At 45.5% G+C, this 19,818-nt stretch overlaps 2 protein-coding genes across 2 annotated transcripts; both read left to right on the forward strand.

Moving 5' to 3' along the window:
- Positions 1-2,613: 2,613 nt before the first annotated feature.
- On the forward strand, positions 2,614-12,284 carry LOC112105056 (arylacetamide deacetylase-like 4). The gene is made up of 4 exons (XM_024197706.3): positions 2,614-2,943; positions 9,195-9,411; positions 9,839-9,902; positions 11,228-12,284. Exons 1-4 carry the CDS (start codon positions 2,767-2,769, stop codon positions 12,000-12,002), a joined length of 1,233 nt encoding a protein of 410 aa, XP_024053474.2. The 5' UTR covers positions 2,614-2,766; the 3' UTR covers positions 12,003-12,284.
- On the forward strand, positions 12,120-19,510 carry CUNH1orf158 (chromosome unknown C1orf158 homolog). The gene is made up of 5 exons (XM_024197704.2): positions 12,120-12,148; positions 13,597-13,744; positions 16,125-16,238; positions 17,973-18,150; positions 19,227-19,510. Exons 1-5 carry the CDS (start codon positions 12,120-12,122, stop codon positions 19,508-19,510), a joined length of 753 nt encoding a protein of 250 aa, XP_024053472.2.
- The last annotated feature ends 308 nt before the right edge of the window (positions 19,511-19,818 follow it).

Below are 19,818 nucleotides of genomic sequence, written 5' to 3' on the forward strand. Positions count from 1 at the left end.
AGCAGCTCCCATTGGCCTGGAGCAGCGAACCGTGGCCAGTGGGAGCCGCGATCGGCCAGACTTGCGGACAGGGCAGGTAAACAAACCAGCCCGGCCCGCCAGGGGCTTTCCCTACACAAGCGGCGTCCCCAGTTTGAGAAACACTGCCCTATCCAAAGCTGCCAGAGCATAACATGATACTACAGTACTTATGTGAAAAGAGCATTCTGTACAGGCAGCGGGCTGGAGGGCGGGGATTGGAGGATGCTTTAGAGAATCGCGATGCAATAGTCAAGGCAGGAGGAGATGAAGGCCCAGAACCGCAAAAGGAGTTAGGTGTTGCAATGGGGCAGCATCGCATCACCTAACATTTAGGTGCCTAGAAAATCACTGGAACATCACTGTGATCCACACGGCTTGAATTTGGCACCCAGGCTCTCTGCACAATGAATGGGAACAGATAGGCACCTCAGAACAGGAGCCACACAAGCCAGCATCCTAGGCGAGGAGCTGCCTAAGCCAGCCAATGGGAGATGTTGACAAGAAGGATGTGTCCTAAGCCCCCTTCTCGCACAGTTAGGTGCTTAAGTCCAGGCTGCAGGCAGGCACCTATCTCTGCTTGCAGTCCACAGCTGGGAACACCTCTCCTGGAGGTAGGCAGTTTGGGGCCTAAACTGTTTCTTATGAGAATGATTTGGGTACCTAAGATTATCTAGAGAATCCCTCATAACCTCTAGCCCAGTGGTTAGAGTGCTCTCCTGGGAGATCATAGAGTTCAATTATCCCCTCTACCTGTTGGGGAAGAAGGGATTTGAACAGGGGTCTCTTACCTCCCAAGTGAGAATCCTAACCACTGGACCCAACCCTTAGAATATCTTAAAGCACTCACCTGAGACAGGAGAGGTTCCTGTTCAAATCCTTTCTCCTCATCAGGCAGAATGGGGAATTGAATCAAGGTTTCCTGCTGAGAGGGCCTTATACCTACCATACTTCATCCAGTGCAAAGGGGTTGTGTACGCTAACTGATTAACCACATGACATTAGAAAATGTAAACCACGATTGCTGGCCTTTCAGAACCAATTTCCAAACACCAGTGATGCAAAACAATGCAATAGCCTTTGGAATTAATGTGGGGTTCTTTCAACAGTTCTGTGTCTTGGGCTTTGAGTGGGGAGTCTCCCTCATCTTTGCATCTGACTGCACCCCATTTGAGCATTGGCCTGCTATACCCAGGGTTGTGAGTTCAATTCTTGAGGGGGCCACTTAGGGATCTGGGGCAAAATCAGTACTTGGTCCTGCTAGTGAAGGCAAGGGGCTAGACTTGATGACCTTTCAGGGTTCCTTCCAGTTCTATGAGATAGGTATATCTTATTACTGGTGGCAAGATTATCCTTGCCAGTGAATATTTGGGGAAAGTGCAGGGATATGCAGAGTGGCCAATCCCACGCCAAAAATGATGAATCGGGCCTCCAAAAATCATTACAAATCATGACATGTTACAAAAATAAAAGTCAGTTACATTTTCTTTGCTTTCTGGCTTCTGAGCCCTTGGGGGACACTTCGGTCACATTTTCAATCTTCTCTCTGCAACCACAAGGGTTAGAAATTTACTTTTTTTAAAATGGAAGCTGAGATACTGATGTAATTCCATCATTCCCAGAGTTGGGCCTTTAAGAATGCCCCCGCCCGCAATCATGAGATGCTTTTGATAAAACCATGAGAGTCGGGAACACTGGATTGCATGGCTGAGAGGTACCGCAAATGCAGGCATGATGTAAGAACCTCCAAACAGGGCCGGCTCTGGCTTTTTTGCCGGGGGGGGGCGGCCGGAGCCCCTGGGGGAGGGCGGAGAGCCCCGGCGGGGGCTCGGCTCTCCCGCCCCTCCCCCGGCGGCCAGAGCGCCGGGGGCAGGACGGCGAGAGGGCGGCGAGCCCCGGCTGGGGCTCGGCTCGGCTCTCCCCCCGGCGGCCAGAGCGCCGCGCCGCCCCCCTCCAGGTGCCGCCCCAAGCACGAGCTTGGGTGCTTGGTGCCTGGAGCCGGCCCTGCCTCCAAAATGTTCAGAGTTCCTATTATCTGCTGCATGTCTAAAATTTGGGATGCTTATCTGAACTGAAACTTTAAAATGGGATTGCTTTCTCTCTTTTTTCGGTAAAAGTGGCTTGTTGTTTAGCTAATGCCTTTCTAAAGGTCCCATTCTGATTTTTTTTTAAAATAATGGCATAATCCCAGTGCACTCTGAGATGAATAAATTATGGATGCAGATCACATGCAATATACAGTACAGCCTTTTCTCTCTCTACTGGTAAATGTATCTGCATACCACAAACTTGAACTTCAGGTTCTTTACGCAGTCCTAGATAAATATCACCTACGAACAGTCTCATATACCATCATGGAGACATGAGACAGAACTATAGACATAGATTACCATGGTTCACACCCTTTCTCCTTCCCACTGCAAGGTTAAATGCAGTCTCAGTGTATGAATAGCTGGCAGCTTGTACAGTATTTTGGAGTGTCTAACACCTCATTGGCAGAGCTGCTGGCATATGCACAGCTGTGAGAATCATTGACGTATTACAGTTCCAGACCTTGAGGACTCCGCAGCATTTGCTAACTAACGGAGAGGCCTTTGTACGACCTGTAACTGAGAAGGGGAAAAATTCATCCTAGTGCAGCCTGATTACAGGCAGAGGTGCTCCAGAAACAGGAAGTAACAAATCAAAGAGAACGCAGGAGTCAAGTGAAAGTCAGATTCCTGGCTACGTCCGGCCTCGTTGCATGAAATGGAGTTTGTTTATGCACTGCTGGTGTTAGTACTGGCAGTTTTCGTTGCTGCTTTCATATTGTTAGTCGTGGGGACAATTTATTTTGATCTCTCCAACTCAGAAATCCCTCTTGGAGTGGACCAGCCTGTAAAGCTCCGAATCGTTCATAGTATTTTGATTGGCACAGCGGTTCTGGTGAGTTTACCTTGTCTGACATGAAGGATTCTGACAGATGGGGTGCTTAGGTCAGTGTTTAAATGTCACTCTAAGCATAATGCAAATGCCGGAAATAGGAACCCTGCCAGATGCATTTACTTGCAGTGAAGGCAGGATGCTACTTTTATGCTTTTTGGCTGTACTTAGGAAGCAGTTTCTCTAAATCTCTGTACGTAGGAAGCAGAGTCTCTAAATCTAGACTCTTTACCTTTGTAGTGCATGTACAGACAGATTCTGCTTGGCTCGTAAGGTGGTACCTAGTGGGGTGCACCCCAAAGGATTCAAAAACCATGAATCAGGCACTAAAAATCATGAGTTTTTTCTTTTTTTAAAAAGATGATAAATGTTGGGCTGCTTTTATTCCCTCCCCCAGTTCCAGACCCTTTAAGGCTGCACTCGGGTCATGTTTACAATTCTCTCTGTAACCATGAGGGCTAGAAACTTTGTTTTTGAATAAAGGCTGAGATTCTCATGAAATCACAGAATCTCAGGAGCAGGGGCGCTGAGCAAAACACCTTGTGTTGTGAGAGTCATGATAAAATCATGACATTTGACAACACCACACGGTGAGGAACCTTTCCTTGCTCCACACCACATGCAGGGCCAGGCAGAAGTGCAGCCCCAGCATTCTGGGGAGTGCAGGGTCACTTCCAGCCCTACTCTCCCAAGGGCATGTGGTTCACCAAAGGGGACAGGTGGGAACCAGAGCCATGGCTCTGCCCCCTCTATTAGCTGGCCAGTCGTGTGGAGAGGGGTAAAATGCACCCCACAAATAAACTCTTCAGATTATTTTAAAATAAAAGCAAAACAAAACAAAGACATACTTGTTTCTCAGCTGGGAATATCTACAGTTGTAATAGCCCAAATAGCGTGGAATTCTGTAACACAATGCGTGCTTACAGTTCATGACAAGAATGTAATGAGTCGCTTTGAATTTTTAACAACCGGGTCCTGGATTTTCCAGCTTCTCAAACCAGAAAATCCAGTTCTCTCTCTCTCTTATTAACCATACATTGGCTGCTGTATAATAAGTCAGATTTACACTCTGCAATATAAGTGACTGGGTTTAGAACATTTTTAAACTGGGAATAATTTAAAAAAACCAAGGCATATACTGAGGCAACAATATTGTTTGCAGTTGCTTTATTTCAATTGTTTTTGTATCTAGAAAATACAACTGTACAAATCAAGTCACCCAGTGTTTATATATAATCAAAACCATGAGTATTAGCTTCTTTAAAGTTACCAGAGCGTTACAGAACTTAAATCACTACTCTACAGAGTCTGCTTAGTTTGGTTATCTTCAGTGTCAAGTGTAGGGAACATATTTATTTACAAGCAAATTCACTACCAGTTTAATAAAATGCCTTTCATAGGTAAGTACTTTACTGAGAGATAGTCATGCAGTTTGCAGTTTTGTAGCTGTGTTATCCCCAGGATATTAGAAAGACAAGCTGGGTGAGGTTATATCTTTTATTGGACCAACTTCTGTTGGTGAAAGAGACAAGCTTGCGAGATTACACACAGCTCTTTGCCCAGACCTGAAGAAGAGCTCTGTGTAAGCTCACAAATTTGTCTCTTTCACCAACAGAAGATGGTCCAGAAAAAGACAGCCATTGATGGACCTCTCCTCCATGAACTTATCTAATACTTTTTTTAATCCAGTTATACTTTTGGCCTTCACAACATCCTGTGACAATGAGTTCCACAGGTTGCCTGGGCATTGTGTGGAGACACACTTTTTGTTTGTTTTAAACCTGCTGCCTATTAAACTAATTCTGATTTCAATTAACACACTGCGGTGTTAGTAGTGGAGATGAGCCCAAATTCTGAGCTAATAATCTTCTGACTCAAGAGGCAAGTGACAAATACCCAGATGTTATCAAGTGAGGCAGTTTGAATGAGAAGAAAAGGAAAAAAGAGGACAGGACAGAAGATGATTGCTCTGAAGTGCCTGAGATGTATGATAGGGTCTGAGAGTGGCATAGAGGGAGTAAACCATGACACGTTACATTTTTTTGGAAGAAACAAATTTAATGGGCTATGGTTTTGATAAAATTCCAAATAATACGTTATGGTTTTGAGTCAACAATACCATACAGCACATTTGGACCATAACCATGAGCCTCATATTGAGAGCTTAACGTTACTGAATATTAAACTGTTCTGGTGTCATTAGCCTGCTAATGTCACTGTTGCTCCCAGAAGAAGTCACCTTGCCAGGCTCAAGGACAATTGCACTGATATAACTGCCCACTGCTAACATTATCTGTGGTACAAAGTCCCATTGGGTCTAGATTAGACAATCACATTCATTCAGGGTATTTTCCTTACATCTTATACCCCTTGTTGATTCTTGTAGACAATGCATTAGGGCTCTGCTAATTCCTCATGTCTTTATGTAGCAAATTCAAGGTTTTTTTTCTTCCCTTGCTTTCAATTCTTTCCATCAATACATCTCCTGGCTGATCTCCTTTAATTTTTTTGCTCATACCATCACTCTACCCATAACTAGAGCTAGTCAAAAAAATTTCAGACAAATATGGTATTTGCTGAATAATGCAGTTTTGAATCACGTTCGCGAATCTGTGACAAATTTGCGGAATAGTTTTGGCCAAATAAATTAAACTGAAAAAGTCAAAATACCACATTTCAACATTTTCTAAACAAACCGTCTCGATATTTTCATTTCAAAATGACTTTTGCATCCAAATTTGCCTAAATTTGTTTTTTTTTTAAACAGGATTTAAAAAAACTCAGCACTGAAACAAAATATGTTGTTGGACCCAAAACAGACAATTTGTAAAAAAACAAAACTTTTTTGTTTTGGGGCAACCCACAATGATTTTTATTTGATTTCTTGGTTTGGCCAGAGAACCAAACAATCTCCCTTGCTGCCGATTAAGCCCATTACTTCTTGTCCTACCTTCAGTAGATTTGGAGAATAATTGATCACCATCTTCTTTATAACAGCCCTTAACATATCCAAAGACTGTTATCAGGCCCCCCGTCAGTCTTCTTTTCTCAAGATTAAATATACCTTTCTTCATAGGTCAGATTTTCTAACCCTTACATCATTTTTATTGCTCTCCTCTTTACTCCCCTATTTATCCACAACCTTCTTCTAGTGTGGCATCCAGAACTGGACACCTCCTTTGTCTGCTTCTCACCCACACATCTCCAGGTCTCTTTGATGCCCATTCCAAACGTATCCACCAAACCACCACTCTTGCCTCATCTAAGTCCCTCTTAAAGCCTTAAAGCTTGCGAAGCCCACAGGAAGTGAAATGATTAAAATGGAATTTACAAAAGCAAACAAACTTGGAGCCCAATCCAAAGTCCATGGAAGACTCTCATTGACTGTACTCGCCTTTGGAGCAGTTGGTTGGTCATTAAGGGTGCCCAAACTACTTCACTTCATCCATTCCAACTGTCCTCCACTTCCTGTTTGTTCGCTCATTATGTCATGTTTCAATTCTAGATTGTGAGCGCTGGTCTGTGAGCTGACTAGAAAATTTTTGAGCATGATGCAAATAAGAAACAATAAATAACTTGCACAACATGCCTCATTACTAAGGGTACACAAACCCTGAGAGTTTCGTGTTCTGCTCATTCTTTATTAATGTAACTGTGACATTCCCCAGGGTATAATCTGGACGGCTGAACAACTGTGTCCCCTCAGTGCTCCAATTTGGGTGTCGTTTACACTGCTTTGCTGTGAAAGAAACAACTACTGGTGTGTGTGGGGGGGGTATAATAGGCCAGGAGAGGCTCTTGCGGAGTTTGGCAGCAAAGTTTTTGCTTTATCATGCCCCAGGAAGGTTCCTTCCGGGGTGGCTGAGGAGGCAGTATGTGGTATGCAGCTTCCCAGGTTCATCAGTCATCTCTTCGGACTCCAGAGAGATTGCTGAGGAACCCAGGAAGCTGAGTAGTGAATATCGCCTCCGCAGCCGCCCCAGAACCTGCATGGGGCATATCAAAAACATCAGGAAGAGATGCTTTTCCCCAGGGTGGCTTGGGGTCTGGGAAGGGGAGGCCTGCCCTGGGGCTTCTCCAGGTGTGTGTGTGTGTGGGGGGGGGCTCGGGGCACCTCTGGGCAGGTGAGGTGGGGGCTCGGGGCTTCGGCCAGCCCGGGGCTCCTCTGGATGGGGGAGGGGGACTGCTCTGGGCTTCTCTGAGTGGGGGGAGGCTTGTGGCTATGGCGGCAGGGGGGCGGAGCTTGTGGCTTCAGCCGTGGTGGAGGCACGGGCAGAAGGGATGGAGCCAGTGGCTAGCCTCTCTGAAAGGAGGCTCCACCCACCACCCATGACTGGTGGTTCTGCTCCCACACAGTGTCTAGCATATAAATTACTCCCAGGTGAATTTCATGAATGCTCTGGCCAGCCACTCATGAATTGTATTGTGGAGTGACACCAGGTGACACCAGCAAATCCTCAGCCCCAGCCTTGTCCCCCAGAAATGTGCATCTTGTACTGCCCAGCACCCCCCTGGACAATACAAGCTCATAGAAAGTCCGTCATTTCATCCGTGGAAAATGATATGCACCAGCCCTGTTACCTCATGTGGAGGTTCCCAAACACTTCAATCCCACCCTACTGCTTTAGCTAAAAAACAATAAACAAGTTTATTAACTACAGAAAGATAGATTTTAAGTAAATACCAGTAATGAAGCATAGAAGTCAGAACTGGTTACAAAGAAAATAAAAAGATAAGCCACAAACTAATACCTAAGTTAGCAAGCTAAATGGAGTTAAAGAAATTTTTTTCTCACCATATGCTCTATACAGTCTTTACTGGCTGGAAGCCTCCAGACAAGTACTCCTCCCCCACTTCAGTGTTTCTTCAGGCATTGTTACTGCTGTGAGCAGCGAGGAATGGAGGAGAGAGAGGAGAGGTAATTTGTGTTGTGTGTGTTGTCTCTTCTTATGCCATTCTCCCCTCTTTGAGGATTATCGCCAGCTGGAGTTCAGGTGACAGCCAGTCTGTTTACATGGGAACCCCCAGTTGTTCCATTGTCAATAGGTAAAATTCTCGCACACACCCTTCTTCCTGCCAAAGAATGGCTGCTTAGCTAGGTGATGGTCCACTTGACTTTGTTGACACCTGATGTTGCTTTGTCTTTTGTTTCTGAGGAACTGGTTTGTGCCTGCTGTTCTAAACTTGGAGCATGTTACAGCAATGTTATAAAGTAGAATCTTATAACTTTACATACAATGTTGATTCACATATTTTACCAGGACAATAAGGTTCAGCAGATTATGAGTTTTCAAATGATACCTCACAAGGCATATTTTGTACAAAATTTATCATGGTCTTGTAAAAGTGGTGAACATTGGGGTACAGTCTGTCACAGTAACTATGTGCATTACTTTATTGCTGTTATCAACCAGAAACTGAACCGCAAGGAGGAAAAAGCCAGACTGACGTCTGACTAGACATTACTGACAACGTGCGTGCAGATCAGTAGGGCCAATCAGTTGTGTCGGATTTCTAAAGTGATTTCAGCATGGCTATGGATTTGGATAGGGGATAGACCATCTCTTTTACAGCCTGTAAGTGAGTGAGTGTGCAGTGAGGGTTGTTACATTGGGAACATTAATTTCCTACACTGGTTACAGAGACTAGAATCCATTCCTTATTTTTACCTACTATTTGGATGGCAAATTACTCGGTGGGCCAGCTTGATTTTCAGCTTGCTTATTTTTTTTTTTAAGGGCAGACCAGGTGATTGGTAATGGGGTACATGGTAGAATCCTTTGCTTCTAATTGCTGGTATAATGAAAAATCATTGTTGCCTGAATTCTGGTTGGTGACCTCTTCTCTCAGTCCTTGTGGATGAGTGTCCATATCAAGAAAACCACCACTACAGTTGTTACTTATCTGCTCCCTTGGTGGCACTCTGAGCAGAATAACTAAGGACTGAATAACCTAAGGAGACCAAACTCTCCAGTAAAGGGCAGAGGACCAATGATAACGCAGTGTGTGGAGATGGCTGCCTAGACACTGCCTGCACTTCATTTCATTTCTCTGTGGTGCTGCTGCTGTTGTTATTTTTATTTTATTTATCCGCATTGTGCTAGTGCCTGGAACTCTACATTCATTATGTTTTTTCTGTATGAGCTCCAGACTTTTGATCCTGCCTTAGTTTCTCCAAAGAGAGCACAGCTTATGCCTAGTGAGGAGAATGGAGTTGCTTTATGCTAATCCCTGGTCTCTTTCACTCTAAACAGGGGAAGATTTTGGAGAAGCTGGGTCTGTGCAGTCAACTTGGCTTCACCCGCTATATGCGACGGGGAAAGAAATTAGGGGAGGACCCAAAGCTCTTCATCAAGGACCTGCAGTTTGGGAAGGTGCCAGTGAGGATTTACCAGCCTAGAGCGCCTTCTGCTGGCCGGAGGAGAGGGGTCATCTACTTTCATGGAGGAGGCTGGATGTTTGGAAGCATTGGTAAGATATTTAACAGAAAAAAATATGCTGGATAATTAAAGATAAAAAGTCACTCCATTTTTACAAACATCAAAGGGAAGTTGGTTTGGGCCTGAGATTTGGGAGAAGGTTTGAGGTTTGACTCTTCACCAACAAATACACACATACTCTGGCAGATGTTGGCTGCAAGAAGAGAAGACTTGGTGAACATTACATGGCTGTTCCAGACAGCGGGGCAGCTTGGAAAGAGGTGTGATATCATGATGAGCAAAGGGGACAGTGAGAAATGAAGCCGGGGTAGTGCGTAAAGGGTGGGGAAGAGCAGGACTTAGATGGGGGAAAGGAGAGAATTGTCATTTCCCTTAAATGCGTCAGAGAGCTAACAGGGTATAGAGTTGCTATTCCTTAGAGCGCTAGCAAGGCACCAATGAAAACATTTGTTTTCCAGATTCCTATGAACCCGTATGCCGCTACATCGCCAGAGAAAGTGAATCGGTGGTCGTGTCTGTTGAGTAAGTGAGCCTGGTTCACTTCTATTATCTAGGACAGTGTTTCCCAAACTTGGGATGCCGCTTGTTTAGGGAAAGCCCCTGGTGGGCCGGGCTGGTTTGTTTACCTGCCCCGGCCGCAGGTCCGGCCAATCGCGGCTCCCACTGGCCGCGGTTCGCTGCTCCAGGCCAATGGGAGCTGCTGGAAGCGGCGCGGGCCGAGGGACGTACTGGCCGCCACTTCCGGCAGCTCCCATTGGCTGAGAACAGCGAATCACGGCCAGTGGGAGCCGCGATCAGCCGGACCTGCGGACGCGGCAGGTAAACAAATTGGCCCGGCCCGCCAGGGGCTTTCCCTACACAAGTGGCGTCCCAAGTTTGGGAAACACTGTCCTAGGAACTAGTTACTCTGCATTGTGATAGCCACTAGCTGCACTGTTCTAGGGTGCCCCCCTTCTCAGCGGACTATATTTTCAAGAATCCAGGCGGCTCAGCAAGATGCTCAAGTTGACTTTATGATTTTGCAGCTTTTCACCGCTTTTGTGCTGAGCTCGACAGAACAGACCCAGAATAAGATTGCTGCATATGAGCACATTTTGTCATCTGCTGGGGGGGGGGAAAAAACCTGGAAAGACGTTATCAGACCATTTTAATAAAAAGCAAATCTATCTTGCACCCAGCAGTTAGAATAAAGTTGTCAGATATTGAGCCAAATCTTCATCTTAGTCCGCAAACTCCCATTGAGACCTTGAGGTAAATGGGAATTTTGCCTGAATAAGAAATAAACAAGAAATATTTGTATTTCCATAGCACCAACAGTAAAAAATATTTTTGTTGTATAACAGTAGCACTTATAAGAGCTAGGTATTATGATTACAGGCGTCAACCAAAACTGGGGTCGCATGATGCTGATCCCAATATAAAGACAGTAAGAGACTGTCCCCATCCCAAAGACCTCACAATCTAAATAGATAACACGTATAATTAATCCCCATTGTACGGATGCGAAATGGAGGATTAAAAAAAGAGATTAAATGACTAAGCCAAGGTCCCTCAAGGAGTCCGTGGCACAGCTGGGAATCAAACGTGGCTCTCCTGAGTTTCAGTCTAATGCCTTAACCAGAAGACAATCCTCAGCATTTGGCCCTGCTGGTCATAGTTTATCTGTGACCTGCAAATATAGGAATGATCGTTTGGAGGGCGGGTGCACGTTTATGAGGTAATATCGGTGTCCATGGCTGCACAACAACAGGAGGGCTGAAAGTGGAGGAGTTTGTAGCAAATAAACGTCCAACAAATAATAATGATTTTTTTCCATTTTTATAATCACTGACTCGTTGATATATTAGGTATCGTCTGGCGCCAGAGCACACGTACCCAGCACAGTACGAGGACTGTCTCACTGCTATCACACACTTTATGAAGACTGCAGAAGACTATGGAGTGGATCCTGCCTGTATTATCATTAGTGGGGACAGTGCTGGGGGCAATCTTGCTGCTGCTGTTTGCCAAACACTAGTGAGTAGACCAGACCTTCCAAAGGTGCATGCTCAGGTCTTGATCTATCCAGCCCTCCAGGCAATAGACTTCAGTTTGCCCTCATATCAGCAAAACTGTGCAGTCCCCATCTTGTTCAGGGAACGTTCGGCTTTTTATGTTCTGCAGTACCTCAAGGGGGATGCGTCATTTTTGGAAGATGTCCTGGAGGGTTCCCATATGCCTGTAGATGTAAAATTGAAGTTTAGAAAATGGCTAAGTGCAGACAATATCCCTAAGGAATTTAAGGTCAGAGGGTACAAACCAAAGGTGCCCATCGAATGCTCAAATGAAGTTTATGAGGCAGTTAGAAATTTTTGTGAGCCAGCCTTTTCCCCACTTCTCGCTGAAGATGCTGTTGTTCACCAGCTCCCTGAGTCGTTCATCTTGACCTGTGAGCATGACGTGCTAAGGGATGATGCCCTGTTATACAAGAAGCGATTAGAGGACGGCGGTGTGCCAGTGACCTGGTACCACATTGAGAATGGATTCCATGGAATCATAAGCCTGTTTGATAATGGCAGGTTGTCATTTCCTGCTGGAAAAAAGGGACTGGACAACATTGTAAACTTTCTCAGAAGCTTATAAAAACAATCTTCTCAAATATTGGGTCTTATATTTCCTCTGGTCTTCATATATGCCCCCAAAGTCTGGGAAGAGATCTATAGGAACAGTATCTTATATCACATGATGAGCTGCCATGACATGGTTTCCGTTGGTGATGAAGCTCACAGGCTTGTGTGAAGTCCCTTCCGTTACTGGGTGGAATGTTGATTACACACCTACATATTTTAAATGATTTCTTTGCATCATGCTGCAAGCTATTGTCTTTATAAATATCAGTAAATATTAAAGAAGATTTGTAATTGATTTTCTGGCTTGACCCATTTGATTCAATTATGGCCTGACTGTTAATCCTTCCATGGAGAGATATAGTGCGTGTGTGCTTATGTGTGTAAGTAAAAGTACACGCCACCTACATCACAACCTTATGATGCAAAGTCTATGCACTGCAGTACTTTTGGAGAGCGGTACCAGCATCCAACTTACATGCAGCTGCAGTAGTGAAACCCTTGGTCTTTTGTCTTCTGCAAATTTAAGGGTTCGTTATGGATCATGGAATATTTTTCATCTCAGTGCAGAATATTACTTATACTGCATTACACAAAGATTAGCCAAACATTTTATGATTACCTCTTTTTATTTTGCCCAGTGTGCCACACCTGTAAATAGAATGAAACATGAAAAAAGATCATTGTTGTCCATCTAATGTGCCCACCAAAATCATGGTGCCGTGAAGTAAACATCTTTGCTACATCCCTCTACAGAAACATCAGAGATGCTTCTGCGCTTCCATTTAACAATGCTCCACCACTTTTCAATAAGATCCAGTGTTGTATCAGTTTAATCTCATATTCTATTAGGGAACTAAAATCTTCCCTTACAGTGAAACATACTTAATGATTTGCCTGCACTGTTTTCTCTTTCACTTCTATGAGTAAAAGATGTTCGCCCTTATGGAAAAGACTCTATTAGGAAATCACAACCTTTTTGGGAACCATCCTATAAAATGTAGTTAATTATATCCCTGCTATCGAATTCTATAAGATGGTTAAAAAAACTCTGTAGAAAGGATAACATGTTTGATTTATTTTTTTTTTAGGTTTAGGTTTAGAGTAATTTCTACAAAAACCTGCTTAATTTCTGTAGTAATCTTATTGCTGTATCCCTACTAAATTCTATAAGCATTCCTTAAAGCTAGTCCCATTTTCCTGTCCAAATTTCAACTCCAGGAATTATGTCCTTCGTACTCCGTCTTTGTAATGTATAGCACTGTTGGGCTACTTTGTTTTTAAATTACCTTATGCCGTGTAAAGATCCAATCCTGCTCCCATTGAAGTCAGAAACAAAACTCCATTTATCTTCAATGCGGCAGGAGCCTCTCTCTCTTAGGAGTAGGATCCGCTGTTGCTTAGAGAGTGTTTGCATCCATTGACGATCACCATGGAGACAGCAAACAATGGAGATTCCAAGGCAGGGGAGTTCCACACATTAACTAGCTCGCCCTGCACACAAGCAGAGAGAAGCATAGATCCCGTTCTGCCTGATCTCCGCTACATGAACACAGAACCACCATTCACATCCCAGAAGGGGAAGGGCAGAGGAGCCATTGATTCTACAGGAGAGGACGGGAAAGGGTACTGCTGAGACTAAGAAGCATGCTTACATCTCAGAGGGATGTGCAGGAATGGTACCTTCCCAGCTGGAAAATAAAACCAGAGTATTCCACGAAAGTGCTCATTGGAAACTGGCTGGAAGAGAGGAAAAGGGTAAGAAGGGATAAAAGAAAAGGGAGAATGGGAACAGAGAGGGTCAGACCTGATGCTCTGGAGATGATCAGCCACCAGACTTAGGGAAGTTTGGATCCAGGCCCGTCTCAAAAGAGGAACAAAGGCAGAACCTTGGGTGCCTTGACCACAAAGTTCACTGGCCTGCGTCCATTTCTAGTCAGGAGGGAGTACTCTTCCCACTGAGCCACTACTAAAGCAATGACCAAGCATGATGGATGTGGTGTAGATGGAGAGGTTCTTACAGACAACACATAAAGTGGTGGCCCTGACAACTTTGGGCCATTAAAGATCCCATGGCACTTCTCCCAAGACCAGGTATGTTCACTCCAGTTTTCTGGTTCACTTCCAGTTGTGTAATTAAGTTCTGTCTACCTCCGATTCCCCATCCCCAGTGCTTTCAGGTGCATAGGAGATTCTTTGTCTCTTTGTCCTGCACTGTTATTGGGTTCTGTATAAAGGCATCCCAGTCAGGTGCAGCTGTATTTCAGTGGTGGGTGCAGACAACTCTGTACTAGCACATACACTTTGTAACCAGCTACTAAAATCTGTCAAGTGCCATGCGGTCATTGGGTAAAAGATGCCTTATAATGTTCATTTCATTATTTGTATTATTCATTTTTATTGAATTCTGCTTTAGCATAGCTCTGTTTCTCACAGCGAGGCAGCCAACCCCTGCAATCTCTTTTCTTTGATAAGGAAAACAGCTTATTTCATAATGACACGTCAGACATGTTCTTCCTGGGGGTGAAGCAATACCCTATTTTAAATAAAGAAAATAAACACGTTCAAGTTTTACTGGGTGCCTAAGACCCTTTTTTTTTTTTAAACTTTAGATCCTTTGACTTTAGCATACTAGCATCGTTTATGTTCTTCACAGTCAGCCTCTCTCTTTCCACACATATGGTCTGTAGAAATGATCTTATATTGAAGTGGCACTTTTTATATCAATTTACGTCAAATTAATTTACAAATGGAACAAATTGTATATAGAGAGATAGCCTACATTGTAAGCTCTTTGAGACCAGGACTATCTTTACTCTATGCTTGTAGAGGACATAGCAAAATGGGATCCTAATCTTGGCTGTGGTCCCAACGCACCACTGTAATACATACAAAGAATATATACCCACCACTAAACTGCAGCCACCTCAGAGTGGGAACACGCAGCTGTTTAATAGCACGCAACAACGCTGTTCAACAAAGACCTGATTACCCTTCTCCCTCAACAAATTGCTCCAAGTAGCAGCCGGATCTCCTTATAAAAAGTGCCATGGGGACTGGAATGACCACAGTTGTTCTGGATTGATTCAGAGAGAACTGCCTCCTTTTAAAATCACTCAAACTCCTTCTGGCAGCCCCCCACTATTTCCTGGAATCGCAGCCAAACTCTCACTCAGCCTGACACCACTTATCTTATGAGATCTGACGGGATCACAATGGGAAGAGATATTTGAAGGGTGTAGACATTATACAGGGAGAGGAATTATTTAGGGTGTTGCCTGGCGGTATAAAATAGGAGGAAATGAAAAAAGGAAAATGTAGGCTGCAGATCAGGAAATACTTCCTGACAGTGAGATGTATTAGACCATGAAATAATCTCCCAAGGGAAGTGGAAGAGGTCCCACCACTTGAGATTTTAAAAACTAGACTGGACAAAATCCCAGAAGATATACTGTAGGGAACAATCCTGCACTGGGGTGGTAGATGGACCAAGGATCAAAATGAAAGTTGATCCTTTCCTTCCAGTAGCTAAGCCTACACTAGGTGAAAAAGTGTGGCAACGAGCCATTGGTGAGTTTGTAATGTCTACACATAAGAACCATCCCAGGCTTTTTACAATGGCCGGTTTTACTGGTTGATTGCAACATCTGAGCCAAGGTCTTCAGAGTAGGAGTGTCTCCCAAGTGCGGACAGGAAGTCATTAGCGTCGGGGCTTTGGGGTCCTTTGTAATGAGAGCCCCTGGGCAAATCTGCCAGATCTGTTCATTTTAATTCAGTTGTTCCGTTGATCTTCAGAAGGCCGAAGGGGGACATTGTCAAGGGCACACGGGAGTCACCCAACTCAATGGGAGTTTGACACTCTAGTAAAGTGGTCATTAAGGGATTAACTGGGTTACCAGAGTACTATGGGTTGGAGCCAGGTTCCTGTTTAGTTGGTGCGTGTTTTCCCCCATTCTGTTTGTAGATAGTTGAATGAAGCAGAATGGTTTTTACCTGCAGTACTGTAAGCAGGGTGTGTTTGCTTACAGTGAGTGGTCCCTGTACAAAAGACACCTAATTGCACGTTGAGCACAACGAGCAGTTGTTTCAGTGTGAATAATCGCTACATAGCGAGTGTCTCCTTTTGGATCTCTTTTAGTTTATAAAAGACACTGGGAAACCCAGCAACACCATCTATGGGACTGACTTTATTCACTTCCCTGACCACAGAATAGATCGAACAGTGAGGAGAACCATTATGAAGAAACTTGATGTAAGTAAAAAAATAGGGGTCTCAGGGCTTGACTATACAGAGATTTAGTACCCGGCAAGCTGGAATGTGAATCTACAGCGCACCAGCCTACGGGGAGCTGAATGGCCACATGGACTTTTCTACCATGTGCTAAAAGTTCCGTAGGATGCTTTGATCTACTGCTGTTTGAAACTGCAGGCTGGAGGGCTCTAGATTCACCCCCTGGCTTGCCGTGCACTACATGGCCATAGAGACAAGACCTCTGAGTTAAGATTGTAAATGTCAGCATTCAAAACAGGCATGTATTAAATTTAAGATTAAAATCCTGCCCAAATGTGTGTGTGTGTGTGTATGTATCCGGGGAAGGTACAGAATGATAGTGGGCAAGTTAAGGCCCCCAGAGCCATCCCGCATGCTGCTTCAGGGCAGGACGGCTTGCAGAAGAGGGAGAATACAAATCCCACAAGGCTTCTTGCAGCTCCCCCCAGTTCCTGTTGTTAACCCCTACATGTGTGCAGGGGGAATACAGGGCCGGCTCTAGGCGCCAGCACTCCAAGCATGTGCTTGGGGCGGCACTTAACAAGGGGCGGCACTCCGGCTCCTTTTTTTTCCCCCCGTGGGGTGCAAAAAGCCGGGAGCCGGCCCTGAGCGGAGGTGAGCTGCGGCGGTAGGGTGCATGGGGAGGGCCGCAGGAAGTAACCCTGGGGGGGGGGGGCAGAGGAACCGCTCCCCCCCAGCTCACCTCCGCTCCACTGCTGCCTGCTCCCCCAAGCCCGCTGCCACCGCTCCGCTTCTCCCCCCACCCCAGGCTTGCCGCGCGAATCAGCTGTTTTGCGGCAAGCCTGGGAGGGACGGGAGAGAAGCGGAGCAGTGGCAGCGTGCTCAGGGGACCAGGAGGAGCGGAGGTGAGCTGTGGCGGTGGGGGGCATGGAGAGGGCTGCAGGAAGTAACCCGGGGGGGGGAGAGGAACCGCTCCCCCCCCCCCCCCCAGCTCACCTCTGCTCCACTGCCGCCTGCTCCCCGGAGCCCGCCGCCGCTTGCCTGGGATGCGAGGGAGGGGTAGGAGGGGAAATGCGGCGCGCCCAGGGGAGGAGGCGGGGCCGGGGATTTGGGAAAGGGGTTGGAATGGGGCGGGGAAGGGGCGGAGTTGGGGCGGGGCCAGGGCGGCACGGGACATTTTTTTTGCTTGGGGGCGGCAAAAAACTTGGCGCCGGCCCTGGGAGAATAGGACATGTTTCCTAAGGAAAGGCATCCCCCAGCAGGGTGCCTGGAGCGGATCCTGCACTGCTGCGACACAGATGTGAACATGGAAGAGGCTCCTTGTGCCTCTTCTCACCAATGCACCTCCATGTAACAGGAAAGGAATTTTCACTAAATGGGGCCCAAATCCTTCAGAATGTTAGAGTTCTCCCCAAACACCACCCTCTACGTCTCTTCCTGCAAAATGCCCTCATCCCCAGACACCTTGATTATTTCCTCCAGATACCTGTACTGTATGTGTGTTTTAATGCCTCACAATACTTTAGTAACACAGTTTTTCAATTGCATACCTCACTGCACCTGCAAATGCCTGACTGTATGTGTGTGTGTGCAAAGCTGCTAAATATGTAGCTGTTTTGGAAGCGCAAAAGCAGGGGTTGGTTGGGGATTGGGTTCTGACCCATATTTGCCAGATCACCTGGGGCGCAATGACCTAGTAGTCTCCAGCACCTTTTAAATGCTCCTCAATATGGTTTCATGCACCTCTCTTTACAGGGCCTGCCAAAGCAGCATCTGTTTACGCAACATGAAGAACCGAGCAACCGCAATTTAGTAACTCAGTACGATGATCATTACAACCGACATGGCTATAATCCTGTGTTGCCTCCGCTCCGCAGCTGGAATGGACAAAAGCTAGCCTGGCTCCCGGAGAAATCAGATTTCCCCATTTTCGGTACTTTTGAGTGTTATCCTGGTAGTTGCTCACAGGAAGAGAAGCAGTCTGGTCTAGTGGTCAGCATTCAAGCCTCAGGAGCCAGAGACCTCTAAATTCTAACCTTTCGTCTCCAAATGGCTTAGGCCAGTCACTTCCCCACTCTGTGCCTTAGCTTTTCCATCTGTAAAATATAAATAATAATAATTAATAATGCTTCACCACCACAGAGGAGAGGAGTGAAGTTTAGTTAATGGACCAAACTTTCCTCCCATGTGCAACTCCCAATGATAATAATGCTGGTATAACTGCTAGAAGAATTTGGCTGATTGGTTGTAAAATTCTTTGAAGATTAAAAGTGCCTCAGACTGAGTGCTAAGTGTTATGAACAGACAGGGTAGACTCTCTGTTAGTTTCCCATTGCATAAGCACAAAGTCATTAATGTCCTGTCTAGTGGTTAGAGCCGGGAACTTCTGAATTTGGGGGTTGAAGTACCCCAAGCTTCATTCTGAGTTTAAGTGCTTATGGTTGAATGGGCATCTGCTTAATACACTTGTGGTTTCAGGGCAAAATTTACAAAAGCCCCTAAGTGACTTAGGAACTTAAGTCCCATTTTGATGTAGGAATGGGAATTAAGTGGCTAAATACCTTTGAGGATCTGGGCCTTAGACGTGTAAGTCTCGTTAAGTGTCTAAGTCACTTTGGCTCCTAAGTCATTTAGGTGCTTTAGAAAATTTTATCCATATTCTAGTAATTTGGTTCAGTTATTCAGGAAAAATTGTGAACTAAAACGTTAAATGTAATTCCACTAACTTTTCTATGCACCAGAGGGTGTGTCTATATACCACTGCTCTCGACTGGATGGACTCGGAACTGCTCGCCTGTGTGTCATTGCTCCTCCACTGTCAACAGCTCACAGTGCTTCTCCTTCCACTCGAGGAGTAAAGGTCTCTGGTCGTGGAGGAAGAGGGTCTGAATTCTGTCCTCGCTATTGTCACAAAGTTCTGAATTAGCCCCATGTGCCCTGTGTTATGGAAACCCTAGTGGCCATGAATTTGTTTCTATTACTATGACATTCCATCATTATTTGTTCCAGAACCACCCACCAACTATGGCCTTTTTGAGCAACTAATGAAAAAATGGACCCACGAAGAGGCTGGAGTGATGAACAGTGTCTACACTGTTTCTTATGAGAGGCCGCCTGTTTCTGCTTTTGCCGTTCGCCGACGTCCGGTCACAAATTACTACCAGTCCCCCCGCGATGGGCAGCGTCTTCCCCACAACCTCAGTGCAAGTCTGGAATGTGACGGCGCACCGACATGCCTTCAAGCTCCTGGGCAGCCAGTCAGAGACATGGCATCCATTGGCGCCACGCTGTAGAGTGCTTATTGCAATACTATAACTGCTATTCAAATACAGCATCTTGCCCAAACACTAAGACTATTCTGGTCCATGTGCGATTGGCAGAAATAGGAATTAGGCTGTACAGATGGAGTGGTGTCTACTGGTTGGAGCAGAGCACTGCAATGTCGGGTGACTGGGTTACATTCCCAGCTCTGCCTTTGACCAGCGGCAACTCCTCAGGGTGGATTTTGTTTCCCTCACTTGAATCAGACATCTGCATGATCTTTATGTGCTGCTGTGAATGGCTCTGAGTTCACCTGCGTGCATCAGCTTTGCCTTCTCAC

This window comes from Terrapene carolina, unplaced genomic scaffold, assembly GCF_002925995.2.
Source record: "Terrapene carolina triunguis isolate 2854851 unplaced genomic scaffold, T_m_triunguis-2.0 Scaffold714, whole genome shotgun sequence".
NCBI lineage: Eukaryota > Metazoa > Chordata > Testudines > Emydidae > Terrapene > Terrapene triunguis.

Excerpts from the sequence above, each read along its gene's own strand:
- LOC112105056 (XM_024197706.3), top strand. The coding sequence starts at position 2,767 with ATGGAGTTTGTTTATGCACTGCTGGTGTTAGTACTGGCAGTTTTCGTT. Across the intron at positions 2,944-9,194 it reads TGATTGGCACAGCGGTTCTG|GGGAAGATTTTGGAGAAGCT; the intron begins GTGAGTTTACCT and ends CACTCTAAACAG. Across the intron at positions 9,903-11,227 it reads TCGGTGGTCGTGTCTGTTGA|GTATCGTCTGGCGCCAGAGC; the intron begins GTAAGTGAGCCT and ends TTGATATATTAG.
- CUNH1orf158 (XM_024197704.2), top strand. The coding sequence starts at position 12,120 with ATGGTTTCCGTTGGTGATGAAGCTCACAG. Across the intron at positions 13,745-16,124 it reads GGCTGGAAGAGAGGAAAAGG|TTTATAAAAGACACTGGGAA; the intron begins GTAAGAAGGGAT and ends GATCTCTTTTAG. Across the intron at positions 18,151-19,226 it reads ATCAGATTTCCCCATTTTCG|AACCACCCACCAACTATGGC; the intron begins GTACTTTTGAGT and ends TATTTGTTCCAG.